The 13,008-nt window shown below is 39.8% G+C and overlaps 9 protein-coding genes across 9 annotated transcripts; 4 read left to right on the forward strand and 5 right to left on the reverse strand.

Moving 5' to 3' along the window:
• The first annotated feature begins 5 nt into the window (after positions 1 to 5).
• WALSEDRAFT_60373 (hypothetical protein) lies at positions 6 to 2,124 on the forward strand. The gene is made up of 6 exons (XM_006958307.1): positions 6 to 100; positions 146 to 245; positions 296 to 629; positions 674 to 800; positions 852 to 1,012; positions 1,058 to 2,124. Exons 1-6 carry the CDS (start codon positions 17 to 19, stop codon positions 2,073 to 2,075), a joined length of 1,824 nt encoding a protein of 607 aa, XP_006958369.1. The 5' UTR covers positions 6 to 16; the 3' UTR covers positions 2,076 to 2,124.
• WALSEDRAFT_57456 (hypothetical protein) lies at positions 6 to 4,269 on the reverse strand. Its single transcript, XM_006958306.1, has 13 exons — positions 4,154 to 4,269; positions 4,022 to 4,108; positions 3,122 to 3,974; positions 2,839 to 3,076; positions 2,698 to 2,794; positions 2,404 to 2,647; positions 1,058 to 2,357; positions 852 to 1,012; positions 674 to 800; positions 449 to 629; positions 296 to 400; positions 144 to 245; positions 6 to 98 (listed from the first exon to the last, which is right to left on the reverse strand). Exons 1-7 carry the CDS (start codon positions 4,247 to 4,249, stop codon positions 2,107 to 2,109), a joined length of 1,866 nt encoding a protein of 621 aa, XP_006958368.1. The 5' UTR covers positions 4,250 to 4,269; the 3' UTR covers positions 6 to 98; positions 144 to 245; positions 296 to 400; positions 449 to 629; positions 674 to 800; positions 852 to 1,012; positions 1,058 to 2,106.
• A 1,345-nt stretch (positions 4,270 to 5,614) lies between these two features.
• WALSEDRAFT_32565 (hypothetical protein) lies at positions 5,615 to 7,520 on the reverse strand (the record flags this gene model as incomplete). The annotated part of the gene is made up of 3 exons (XM_006958308.1): positions 7,156 to 7,520; positions 6,978 to 7,109; positions 5,615 to 6,931 (listed from the first exon to the last, which is right to left on the reverse strand). Coding segments are annotated over exons 1-3 (710 nt in total), but the record flags the coding sequence as incomplete, so codon positions are not given.
• Positions 7,521 to 7,773: 253 nt separating this feature from the next.
• WALSEDRAFT_68938 (NAD(P)-binding protein) lies at positions 7,774 to 8,718 on the reverse strand (the record flags this gene model as incomplete). Its single annotated transcript, XM_006958309.1, has 2 exons — positions 7,774 to 8,394; positions 8,437 to 8,718. The coding sequence occupies 2 exons, from the start codon at positions 8,716 to 8,718 to the stop codon at positions 7,774 to 7,776; spliced, it is 903 nt and encodes a 300-aa protein (XP_006958371.1).
• A 333-nt stretch (positions 8,719 to 9,051) lies between these two features.
• Positions 9,052 to 9,555, forward strand: WALSEDRAFT_60375 (transcriptional coactivator/pterin dehydratase). Its single transcript, XM_006958310.1, has 2 exons — positions 9,052 to 9,300; positions 9,343 to 9,555. Exons 1-2 carry the CDS (start codon positions 9,085 to 9,087, stop codon positions 9,529 to 9,531), a joined length of 405 nt encoding a protein of 134 aa, XP_006958372.1. The 5' UTR covers positions 9,052 to 9,084; the 3' UTR covers positions 9,532 to 9,555.
• A 7-nt stretch (positions 9,556 to 9,562) lies between these two features.
• WALSEDRAFT_68940 (hypothetical protein) lies at positions 9,563 to 10,187 on the forward strand. Its single transcript, XM_006958311.1, has 2 exons — positions 9,563 to 9,702; positions 9,746 to 10,187. The coding sequence occupies exons 1-2, from the start codon at positions 9,593 to 9,595 to the stop codon at positions 10,095 to 10,097; spliced, it is 462 nt and encodes a 153-aa protein (XP_006958373.1). The 5' UTR covers positions 9,563 to 9,592; the 3' UTR covers positions 10,098 to 10,187.
• A 92-nt stretch (positions 10,188 to 10,279) lies between these two features.
• On the reverse strand, positions 10,280 to 10,918 carry WALSEDRAFT_64307 (hypothetical protein; the record flags this gene model as incomplete). The annotated part of the gene is made up of 1 exon (XM_006958312.1): positions 10,280 to 10,918. One exon carries the CDS (start codon positions 10,916 to 10,918, stop codon positions 10,280 to 10,282), a length of 639 nt encoding a protein of 212 aa, XP_006958374.1.
• Positions 10,919 to 10,954: 36 nt separating this feature from the next.
• Positions 10,955 to 11,359, forward strand: WALSEDRAFT_60376 (hypothetical protein). The gene has a single exon (XM_006958313.1). The coding sequence runs from the start codon at positions 10,990 to 10,992 to the stop codon at positions 11,344 to 11,346; it is 357 nt and encodes a 118-aa protein (XP_006958375.1). The 5' UTR covers positions 10,955 to 10,989; the 3' UTR covers positions 11,347 to 11,359.
• WALSEDRAFT_32568 (fumarate hydratase) lies at positions 11,352 to 12,962 on the reverse strand. The gene is made up of 3 exons (XM_006958314.1): positions 12,905 to 12,962; positions 12,039 to 12,860; positions 11,352 to 11,992 (listed from the first exon to the last, which is right to left on the reverse strand). Exons 2-3 carry the CDS (start codon positions 12,846 to 12,848, stop codon positions 11,390 to 11,392), a joined length of 1,413 nt encoding a protein of 470 aa, XP_006958376.1. The 5' UTR covers positions 12,849 to 12,860; positions 12,905 to 12,962; the 3' UTR covers positions 11,352 to 11,389.
• Positions 12,963 to 13,008: the final 46 nt, after the last annotated feature.

Genomic DNA, 13,008 nt, shown 5'->3' on the forward strand with positions numbered 1-13,008 from the left:
GACTCCCAAGATTGAAATGCAGGCCAGGCCAGCTTCGAAATTGACGATACGGAAACCAGATAGTGGTGTATCTAATACGACATATGCCACACTCTGCAAGGTTTGTATACCGTATATCCATATATCATCCGCTGAGAAACCACAGCTCGTTTTGCGGAAGCGTATGAGCCGTGTATTAGTGCTCTCATTGGTATCTAAGATAGCTATTTTTGCATTATCTACTTCAAACGTTAGAGACGGCTTCAGTGCGTCTGTTTTCTCAATTGTCGACAAACTAACAGTAGAAACCTAATAGGCATTATTTTATCACCATTTGGATTACAGAGAATATTATTTGCTCTATTAGCTTTCATACTAGCAGATATTCCGGTCATTATAACCCGTAAATTGGCCCTTCTAAGTTCGTTCTTCTATGTCAACAACGCGTATTCACTCACAAAACAATCAGCAAAGTCTCAACCTGCTCCAGTTGGCCCTTCTAAACACCTTAAAGCACTCCTCCTCGATCAGAAGACATACAATCTTGCAGTAACCTATGCATTCTCTGCAATTGCATATGGCGCTGTCTATATCTCTTGCCTGAGTGCATACGAGGACGAAGCTGGGTTCACACCCTTCACATCCCACATGTGAGTCTTGATTGAGTCCAATTATCATCTAATCAATCGTTTAGACGTCGTGGATGGCAATTCAATGAGCGTTTTATATTCCTCTTCTTAAATGCAGCTTTACTAGGCGCTGTATACGCTCTCCGTCAACTTTGGAATGATCGCTTTGTCACTAGATTCCCATCTAATCTTGTGGGTCACCTTCATTTCATTCATCACTGGTCTAACTAATATGCCTATCAGTCATCGTCTATTTCATCAAGAGCACAATCGCATCTCAAAAGGAATGTTCCTATGGCTATGAAATTCGCCCTCATTGTTGTTCTCACCGTGCTTTCGAGCTATCTCCTCACCAAGAAATCAATTTATAGGACAGTAGCAAGCCTTTCTTTGGCTACATTTAGGTTAGTTTGTCTATTTCTATTCTTCCCAACTAATATATCTTATAGACCACACTTATTCACACTTTTACGTCAAAATAATGTCACCTTCGGATTAGTCTTACGCACTACAGTATTCGCATTAGGTTTAGTGTCGTCTTGGGAAGTTACAAACACATTGTTCGATATCTACAGTGTTCATCCAATTATTATCTCAAAGATAGCCCCAAATCCAACAGATTGTCTCATAAGTGGAATGCAATCTACCGACTTCTACTACAAATATTTTGCGTATTTAGAATTCGTGAAGGTGTTCTCGAGTAGTCAAGAACGCCGTCAAGAAGTATACAAGGATATACACAGGAAGCCATCATCATGGGATAAAATCCTTTCTGTTGCTGTACAAGAGCTCGTTGAAGGACGTACGAAGGTGTTAACGAAGGGTGTTCCAACCAATAAAACCCCAACAGTTGTTAATAGTACACCTGACGCTACTACAAGCAGCAGTAAATTGCGAGTTGTAGATAATCAAGAAATATTCAAACGTAATCCTAAATCAACGGTAGACAACTTCATAGCGGATGTACAAGTCGACAAGAAAGCATCTATGTTTTCAAAGCAAACTGAAAACGTTCCAGCTGATCAAGGTATTGGATTTGATAAAATACTATCACCGGAGATAGTCAAAACACTCAAAAATTCGATCTATGGTAATGAGGAATCTAACGTTAATGCTAAAATTAGATTATTAGCACCAGATATTAAATTAGTTTCACTTTGTTCACTCGGTTTGGCTTATCTCGGTGCTGCATCTATACAAGAGGATGAATTTGGTCTTATTCAACACAATATACCGCAAGTAATTCATGAGGTTACATCAACTTTATTAACATACGAAGAATTACAAATTGATTTAGAAAAATTAACCAAAAATTCAAACCATTTGAAGGAATATTCAACACGCGTTCAAGAAATCCAAAATGCGTTATCTATTTTATTGTTTGCATTCAAAGATTACGTGAAATCGTTCAACTTGGATGAAAAAACTCAAAAGCGTGTTGAACTTGCAATAAAAGAAATGAAATGAAATAACTTATTTAATAATAATACATGCATATTTATGCTCTTAATGATATAATTATACCCCAATGTTGAACCAATGAGCGTACTTTCTTTTCAATTAGGTCGTTTTGTTTGATATCCATGTTCTCTAAATCAAGTAGGCGTTCCACCCAATTGTTGACATCCTCAGAGAGATTCTCTAGTACACCTATAAGAGAGTATATACAGTCCGATTGAGATGTGATATCTTCCAACTTTTCATAAACTCCTTGTGCGCGTAAGAGTAAGTCTTTTGCAAGTTTGAGTGCTATCGATTGCTATTAGAACACTTTTGAATTCAAAGTGACACCTACAACCGTCATTTATTGCTTTCTCAGCATATATCACACAAGCTCGAGCTTCAATTTGCTTATCTGAAGAATTCAGAGCTCTGGCTAGTAAATCATCCTCATTTGATGACATATTTACGCCATAATTGTATCGTGTTTCAAATCCAGCTAGCTCTAATTGGGCTTTGAGTTTCAACTTCAAATATTGACGGTCGTCAGCCATTTTGTATGACAATAGAAGTTGCTCAAGTGCAAGATCTCTGTTGCCCTAGAGTAAAATTGATGAGACATAGTCGACAGAAGCAAACATAAGCTTACATCGTTTTCTACTGAATTGCCTATGAGCGACTCTATCTTATTGACCATCTCTTGATCATTTGAAGATTCGACATCAGGACCAGTCCATTGTCTGTCCCTGTGGACCAGTTGAGTGACTTAAAACGTCTAAATACTACTTACAATCTATCTGAACGTTGCTTGAGTACAGACCAGATCGCATTAGCCCATATTGTGTAATCACTCAAGTTAATCTCACTTAAGAGTTTCTGGTTAAAGAGACAATCTAGAGCCGACGCGTATTCTCCATTTTGGGAATACTGATGGGCAATATTTATACGACAAGTTAACTGAGCTGACGTATGCCAGGTTTCACCTTTTAGTGACAGATCTTGGTAGATATCTCTAATTGATTTGACGCCTGAGAGAGTATGAGAATACTGTAACATATCTAAAGTTAACTAACCAGCCATATCCCACAAAATTGCATTTATAGTTGACCATGTTTGGAGAGATGCATCTACTTTATCCTGGACGGTGTTCTCCTCTAAGCGTATAAGAGCTCTTGTTGAGCGTATAAATAAGTCTGATAATTTATCTCCCTTAAAATAGTCAGAAAGAGCAGCCATCAAGAGGACGATCACACTCACTTGATTAAGAGACAACTTTATGTCGTTCAATTCATCCATTATGGTGAGATCCTCTGTTGAGGACTTGTAGATGTCGACACAAGTTTTTTGGTTTCCGAGTAAACGTCTTAATTTTATCGACTTTTCAAGTGTCTCTAAATCCTTCGATATTCTAGAAATGATGATCGCTTCATTGAGTAATCTGCTAGATTCTTCAATGAGGTTGTTTGAGTAATAGAAGCTTGCCAGCGATAATAAAGCATGCTGGTGTGATCCTATGCCAACCACGTCATTGAAATTGGTTGATCTGTAGTCGAAAAATTTCCGCAAGTTTTCATTTCCTTTATGTATATCACCGAGATTATTAGAGGTGAGGAAGTTGTCGAATGTCTTAACTTTATTTTGCAAGATCTCATCGTGATCGTCGTCATTGTTGTTGCTATTACTTGATAGTTTTGGTATAGATGGACTCTTATTATTGACGTAATCTAGAAAGGCCTCAAATAGTTCTAGATTACCTTTGAATGAGAGATTGTTCTTCAACATTAACGATTGTCTGACGAATAAACCAAACAAACTAAATGGATCGATTTGCTGCGAATCGTAGAAGCCATCTTGACTTGGTTGGATTAGTAATTCTAGAGAAGCGTAGAAGTCATCAAATTCGCTTATACTCGTTAGTTTGTTAGGCTAGAATAGTTAAAGATGGATGTTACGTCATAAGAAGCCACACTAACAAAGTCAAGGAACTCGTAGTAGATATCAACATCGAGGTCGCCAAGTTGAGCCAAGTACTCTCTCCAGCTTAGGTCGACTTTGTCATTCTAGAAGCTCTATAAGATAATAGCTAATTCATAGTATAAACGCACCTGTAGAATCAATTTTGTTATGAAATTAAGCAAATTTAAATTATTTTTATCGTTCTTTTTTATCAAATAAATCAAAATCAATTTTATTAGTTCCATGGCATTTGAAATTCAGAGTCAAGAGTCTATCAAACTTCAACAACCGCGTTTTATAAATTTCTACGCGTTTTTTATGATATTAAAGCAGTTAACTAATATTATCTTGGCTACACAAACGTCTGCCTAGTAAACTACCCCAGCTTATCTCCCGATCAACATCGAGAAATGTCAAGTCAATCTATAATCAAAGCACTCAATTAAATTGTAAACCTCGTTGAGATGGAATGATGCTATCAGTCTGGTCGATTATACTCGACAATTGGTTCCTCCATAGATATTGTTATCTGGTACTAAGTTTGTACACTCAATCGAGATGCAATGGATAATAAGGTGACATTTGAAGCATCCAATGAGACCAATGAATTCAATGTCGCTGTAAAATTGCAACAATGAGAAATGAATTGATGGATTCAAACTAAAACAAATGTGGAAATCCTCGACTGAGATAGATAATAAGCAATGTAGTTCGTGGAACGTCAAAAGAGCATCAATAGTGTTAAGATCATTTCGAACCTCATACCTGGATGGATTAAGCCTATTATAATCACTAGACACGCGTTTGGTGACTATCGAGAACAGTTGGTATTATTTTGGAACATAGACATATTGATGGTATGGTCGCAATGGCAATAAAATCCTCCAATAGGTCTGTATGGACCCATAACGAACTACGACAGCAACGTTCAGTCTGATGTCCTTGCCCAAGGGTTCGCCCGTATTGGAATGATGCCATCTAAATTGATAACAAGTGACGGAAAGACGCTCTTAACTGAAGCTGATCATGGCACAGTCGCGTCATTTTAGGCAACATGAGCAGGGTCTAAACACCTCTACTAATCCTGTAGCATGTATGTTTGCATGGACAAGAGCGCTATCTCATCGTGCCAAGCTAGATAACATGCCACAATGGCGAATTTCTCTCAAAATCTCGAAGCGATTTGTGTTGAAACTATAGATGTTGACGGTATCCTCACTAAATACTTTTCTTTAGCAATCCAAGGTAAAAACCTTCATGAGTAGCACTACGTGAACACTCGTACAGTCTTCCAACATGTCAGAAACAAATTCAATGCTATCTATTAATTGTATATATACATATAAATAAGGAGATAACTTAACAATTTAACAATCTCATTCTTCATCTGAATTGTATGTAAGATATATCATGTCACCTTCGTCAGGAGAGATGATCAAGACGAGCAGATCTCGGGCTATATCTGACAAGTACTCCAGATCTTCCTTGTAATCATCAGATATGAAATCAGGAGATTCCGCGAATGCTATTCTACCTAAACTGACTATACACATATGTTGAAATGATGGTCTATTGTTTTGCAATTTACTCGCAAATTTAGTCTGATTCGTGTTTGTTATAAGTAAATTAATGAGTTGTGTAAGTGGTATTATCCTGTCTATAACATTCTCAGTCGATAGTTCATCTTCTGATGGATACAAGACGATATTGTCCTCATTCCATAAGATACCACTATCCTTTGTTAAGAGTGTGATCAATGACGGTATCAGGACTTTCGAATCGACAAGGGATGTAAGCATGACCTCATCGTTTTTTATGATAGTATGTAGTAGTGCCAATATCAACAGTAAATGCTTGTGCTTATCAATTGGTCTCATTTTCGCATGCGGGTTTGTCAAATAACCTGATAATAAGTGAAGTAGTGTCGAATTGTAACCATTTTCGGCATTAGGCAGCTGTTTACTTCGCGGTTGGTTGACTATCCCAACTGTCATCATTCTATGAGCTGCCGCGAAGACAAGAAACCTCGTCCATCGATAAACACACCATGGCTTCTGACTTGACAATAATGGTATCTGAATAACGGCAGCATCTTTCAATAATGGCATGAGTTTCCCTGTTTGAGAATCTTGAGAGTGCATGACGACAGTTTCGACGAAGTTGAGAACACAATCCATCAGGTTATCCTGTATCATCTCTTCAAGTATCTCCTGGGACCCTTTCATTTCCTCGCTTTCGTTCACTTGAGTTTTAGGCTTCAGGTGCTTCTTCACGATCTTCATGATTGACAACACAAGCGAACTGCCATCCACCTCGTGCACTGGGGATAGAAGGGAGTCTAGTATCTTCTCATTTGCATATACCAACGATGCCAACAGCGCTAAAGTCTCAGCAAGATGCGTCAACATACCACAATTAAGGAAAACTTCGACGAAAATGTTCAAATTCTTTACTACCTTCGCGAATGCTGCATCTGTTCTGCCTTCCACGACTTCCTCTCCGAACGTCTCCAACAATTCTACAGACGCTCTGTTGTACTTGTCCAATTCGAGTGACTCTACGTCGGCGTTAAGGATGAGCTGTATCGTCAGCTGCCTGTACGCTCTTGTCGAAGGATAGCAACAAAGATGATTAAAAAGTAAATGTGTGAATTTTTCCCAATCACTGCTATCGTTTTTTGAAGTTGTCGGTCGAGGTTGAGAATGTGCACGTCGTTCATTAGTCTCGCTCTGCCAGTCCATTTCATCTTTGCGGCTGGCGATAGGTGGAGCGGGCATGGCTGTTTTACCCCGTGACAAACCTGCGGTGTTCCTCGCAAAGGAGTTTTGTAAACCTGGAAAACCCATTGAAGACGCTCTACTCGTCCTTCTCTGAGGACTGACGGTCGAGCGGTTCTGTTTGCGTATGGATGTTTCTGCTTCGTGCCTCTGAATGGGGTATCAGAAAGAAAAATACGGTAACATAACTGCTCACCTGAAACATCATATCTATCTCCATTTTTTCATTGCTAGTTTCATTCTTTGTGTTGAGATCGGCGTTGAGTGCTTGCAATCGCGCAACTTCAGCTCTTAGTTTCTCTTTTTGTGCCTTCAACTCTTCTTGGTCCTGGAATATATGAGCTAAAAAAACATACATGCGAAATATAACCCACGCGTAAGGCCTGCCTCCGTACAGTCTCAATTTCACCATGAGCACGATAGTTTATTTCGTATTGCGCCTTTAATTGATTTGATGTCTGCATTCTTTTCTCAATTTCCTCATCCTTCTGTCGACGCATCCTGGACAACTCAGCGGCCAAAATAGCACTATTATCACGCGCGAATGTGGTAGCTGGGCTTGACGATGGTGGTATATGTTGTACTGGTGTAGATTTCGCTTGTGCAGATGCGCCAAATGATCTATCGCTATTATCTATTGATAATGGATGTCGATAAGCTTGGGATTTAGGGAAATTACCAACGCTCTGCATGTCTTTGGCGATTGAGTGTGTCACAGATGGTCCAGTTCGTCGTGTCAATTTCCGCGGTGGACCTTCCTCTGGTGAAGGTACGGCTGGGGGTGTATTTAAATTGCTCACTCGAGGCTTCTGCGATGCCATAAAGTGAGCCTCAGTCGCCGCTATTCTATTCAGCGTCTCTGTGTCTAAATCAAAATCGTCGAGATCGTCATCCGACATTCTTGATAACGGTGGTATGTGTACAAGAATATAAATATTTCTTACAAATCAGATAAAAATACTAGAAAATATACTAATTATACTAAATATTACTTAAGAGTGACAAATAAATGCAGCGTATTTGTCTACTGTTGTCCAATCAATCTCGAACATACCGTTGTCGTTATCAGCAGTGAAATCAACTGAGCCTTCGCTCGCGATGAGATGTACTGTGGCTTTAAATGCTTCGAATTGATCACCAGTGTATTCTCCCTTCTCAAGGAGTGCGAATGTCTTTTCGTAGATCGCTCTGTTGACATCAATGAGCACAATCGGCTGATGTATTTGATCTTCGAAAACCCTGGCGTATTTGTGGATGCTTCTACAATCTGAGAATACACGCAACTCGCTCTTCAGCTTATTGACGTCTTCGAGAGGTGTAGCAGCTAGTTGTGCTATTACTGAGCTAAGATCATTGAGAGAAGTGAGCGCCACTTTCTGCTTGGAAGATACCAACTTCCACTCGAGTTCCTTCATGTCAAGAAGCTTACCAAATGTGAATTCCATGATCAAGCCCGAGTAGATACTGACTGTCTTAAAATCGAATTGTTTGGCTTTTTCAATGTGACGCGATTTAGCGACGAATACGGGATGAGATTTGTATTGTGTTTTGTTGTAGTCAACGCCATACTCTGATGGGATGTAGAGCTTGACTTTATTGAATGCCATGGCTGTCTGCGAATTGTTAGCTATAAGTATAGTCGAAATGATACATACCAGCAGCTTGTCAACATTAGTTAAACTATCTGGTGTGATACTGATCGCTGAGATCACAACATCTACGTCTTTCAATTGCTGGTTAAGATTTTCATCATCATGGTAATCAAGCTGGATAGTTTGATCGACGTTTGCAAGGTGTGTTGCATGGTTCACACCGGCGATAACCTTTCCAATCTTATTGTTATGCTTAGCTTGAATCAGCTCGTTGAGAATTCTACCACCGACAAAGCCAGTAGAGCCGACGAGGAGAACAGTAGCGTTGTTATTATTGTAAGCCATAATGTTGGTTGTATAGAAGCTACTCTATATGTTGAATAATCTAATTGAACTCGTCATCCAAATGATGACGTTATGGAATTCTTTTGTCTAGATCTTGTCTGAGAGCTGTATATGTTTTTGTACACGTACATTTAATATCTCAAATGATTCTGTCATCGAAATCGTGATGACGTTATTGACTTCCTTTTGTCTAGTTTTTGTCTATTATTGTCTAAGAGGTTTATATGTATATTTTATTCTTTTACGCTAATATAATAATATTTTTAAGCAATTTTTATCTCCTACATCGTTGTTGTTCCCTATCAACTTTCTTATATGTTTTCCTTTCGCTCAAGAGCACTAGCAGGAACGATAAAAAACGTCAGAATGTCGTCTACGGTATCTCAAGAATGCCCTTGTCCGCCACATCGCAGTGACGCATCACCTAGACTATTACACGATGATGAAATTAGAAATACGCTGTCTAAGTTGGATGCATACAAGCAGCGTGGGAATAGTATAGAAAGATTGTACACATTCAAAGGATTTAGAGGTGCTATAAAGTTTATCAATAGCGTGGCTGACATATGCATATCCCACAACGTGAGTGCCTAGACTTTCAATTTACAAAATCTAATAATGCAGCATCACCCAACTATAACAAATATGTATGGCCACGTTAGACTTAACTGGATTACGCACTCGACAATGGAAGAAATACCCGGTGTGACAAGCAAAGATATAGAGCTTGCTTGGGAGTGCGACAAACTCTACAGCACTGCATTTGGTGCTAGACCACTTAACGATAAAGAACTAGAGTTAGAAAAGTTGTAAATATTATCGATTGTTTGCTATCACCGATCTTAACATTCCACAACCATCACTGGATACAAAGATGGCGATAATAGCGCTATTCTTCCCTCCATTACCTGCTTATATACAAACTATTTTGTTATTATGCAGATACCTCGCTTTCAGCGTAACATTTCCTATCGTATTTCTGATGTAAGTTGGCCCGTTCTAGAAGTAACAAACTAATCGGTGATAGGCTACTCGATGCATCTGCATACGTCGTATTCAGAACATTAGGCATTTACGCTAGGAGAGTGCGCGTTGTCGACAAAGCTGGCAAATCAGTAGCCGTTGATATGATACCCCCACTGTCTAGCACATCCAACACGCCACCAAAGCAGAAAGGCACTCTTAAAGCTTCATTTCTAGATGGAATAAATAACGAAAGTTTAAACAGGCGTTCAATTAACCAAAATTGCTTGAAAACACTCGCAAACAATCTGAAACTAAACTCAAATGAGTTAACAGCACACCAAGCAGCAAATGTACCACTACCAGCCGACGCCGATAAGGGATTGAATCATCGCCGTCCTCTAGCGGCGGCCTAGCATTCCATATTTGGAAATAACGACAGTGAGACGATACAATTGTAAAGTACGACACAGACAACTTCAAGGACAGTTCTCTTCATTCTTCATTCTCGGTTTTCAAGGTTTACTTTTGGTTTGTTTTGTTATGATGTAAAAATAATAATTTGATGTTATAATACAACAGTAGTTTGGCGTTATCATCACTTGCGTCTACGCGCTTTTATTTCTTCCATCCGTTGCTTGAGCGCTGTTACTCGTGCGTCTGCTTCCTCCTGTGCTCTGGCTTCTTCTTCTAGACGCTGGGCGTAATCTTCGTTCTCATATGCCTGTATTCGCTTTAGCTTCTCTTCTTCATCTACCTGTCGCTGCTCTTCACTGATAACTTTCTGGCCGCGTCCAGTGAGAGTGTTTGTACCTTCTGGCGTGGCCTCTTCTGTAGCAGATGGATTGAGAACTGGTTCAGCTGAGATTGTTGCATTTGCAAATATCGAGGGATTATACGATGGTGCTGGTTGACTATCTAATTGTGAAATTTCATTATCGAAAGCCATTAGCTCTTCTTCTATCGATTTCTGATGTGTTACTTGATTATCTACATTTGCGGGTTCTGTTTCTGTTTGTCTGACTGTATTATCATCATTCTTCTCCTGCTGTTCTTCATGGTCGTCATTCTCATTACTAGCGCTATTATCAAAGAAATCCGTTGGTATTTCAGCGACTTCTGATTTCCTTTTCTTCTCCACTTGTGGTACATCCAAACTAGATTCAGCTTGTCGCTTATTTGATCTCACAGGAGCTCTTTCTGCTTTTTTAGCTCTCAATAACGCCCTTGCGTCCATAATGAATGTAATAAAGTAAGAACACTTCTTCCTTCCAGACTACCAAGTCATCTATAGAAATTATTAGTAAAATGTCAATAAATTGGCTACAAAGGGCGTTACCTTATTTACCTAAAAACGTTTTAAACGCATCAACAAATCCAGCATCTGGAAAGGGTTTCTATCGTGTAGTTTTGACTAGATCTGCTATTGGTTTACCAAAGGAATCACAGCGTACATTAGAAGCACTTGGTTTAAATAAGAGAATGTCGGTCGTCTTACATCCACATTCAGCTGATACCGCAGGTCAACTTCTTAGAGTAAAGGAACTGGTAAAAGTTGATAATATCTATGGAAATGATCTAGTACAGGGTAGAGTTAGATCCATTAGTGGCCCTTCATCTGGTTTCGAAAACATCGGTAATTCACAAGATAGAAGGCGGTGGTAGATTCTTTCAATCAATGTATAGAGATTTATGTATCAAAAATTATTTAATCCTTTGGTGAAATCATCAATTCTGGTCTGACGAGCTCATCAAAGCGTTCGGAAGTGAGTAAACCAAGTTGGAGTACTGAGTCTTTAAGGGTGAGACCCTCACTGTGTGCCTTCTTAGCTGCTTTTGCGACATTATCGTAACCAAGTTCGGAGTTCAAGCAAGTTGCCAACATGAGTGATTCGTTCATGATTGCTTTAATCTTTGACTCGTTTGGTTCGATACCGACTACGCAGTTGTTGGTGAATGATCTGCATCCATCTGCCAACAATCTAATTGAGGTGAGTAAGTTTGAGATCAAAACTGGCTTGAATACGTTAAGCTCAAAGTTACCTTGGCTACCTGCGAAAGAGATAGCTGTGTGGTTACCGAAAACTTGGGTGCAAAGCATTGTCAATGATTCACATTGAGTTGGGTTAACCTTTCCAGGCATGATTGATGAACCTGGCTCATTCTCTGGGAGTGACAATTCAGCTAAACCACATCTTGGACCTGAACCTAAGAATCTGATATCTTGTGCGATCTTGAAGAGAGATGCGGCGAGTGTGTTGAGCGCACCAGAAGCTTCGACGATAGCGTCGTGAGCGGCCAATGCTTCGAACTGGTCGTATTATTAGGATATATTATTATATAAGAACCCTACATACCTTGTTTGGTGCAGTCTTAAATTGAACACCGGTAATCTTGGTGATCTCCTCTGCGATCTTGACATCGAAACCTTTGCGGGTGTTCAAACCGGTACCTACAGCAGTACCACCTTGGGCGAGCAAGCTAAGTCTTGGGATGACAGCTTCAACTCTCTCAATACCGTAAGTGAGTTGTTGGGCGTAACCGCCGAATTCTTGACCAAGAGTGAGTGGAGTAGCATCCTGCAAGTGAGTTCTACCAATCTTGATGATATTTGACCAGCTTTCAGCTTTGTCAGCGAGTGCATTTCTCAAAGTAGTCAAGTTTGGTAAGAGTGAGTTGTTGAGTTCTAAAACGGCAGCAACATGCATAGCGGTTGGGAAAGTGTCATTAGAAGATTGAGACATGTTGACATGATCGTTTGGATGTACTGGGTCTTTGCTACCGAGTTTGCCGCCCAAAATTTCGATAGCTCTGTTGCTAATGACTTCATTTGAGTTCATGTTAGTTTGGGTACCTGAACCAGTCTGGAATACGACCAATGGGAAGTGTGAGTCGAGCTTTCCTGTAGCGACCTCATCTGCGGCTTCCATGATTGCTTTACCGATTCTCTCGTCCAAACCGTAGGTCATGTTGACAGCAGCAGCTGCTTTCTTGAGAACACCGAATGCTCTGGTTAATGGTACAGGCATTCTAGCTTGTTCACCACCGATTTCGAAGTTTTGGAGTGAACGCTGGGTTTGTGCACCCCAATATCTGTCTAATGGTACTCTGAGTGGACCAAAAGTGTCCTTTTCTTCTCTGAACTCTGATTTGCTGATTGCTGACATACTAATAAATCTCTGTATGACGTTGAAGTGGTAGTAGAAGTGAGAGTGTGACTTACTGGCGCGGATACGGTCACGCGTGGTGCAAGACGTGGTGCAGCGAGTGCTCTCTTATTCAACGCACGACAAAGCATTTTATAATCTAGTCGATCAAGAAAAAGAT

Source organism: Wallemia mellicola (assembly GCF_000263375.1).
Source record: "Wallemia mellicola CBS 633.66 unplaced genomic scaffold WALSEscaffold_9, whole genome shotgun sequence".
NCBI lineage: Eukaryota > Fungi > Basidiomycota > Wallemiomycetes > Wallemiales > Wallemiaceae > Wallemia > Wallemia mellicola.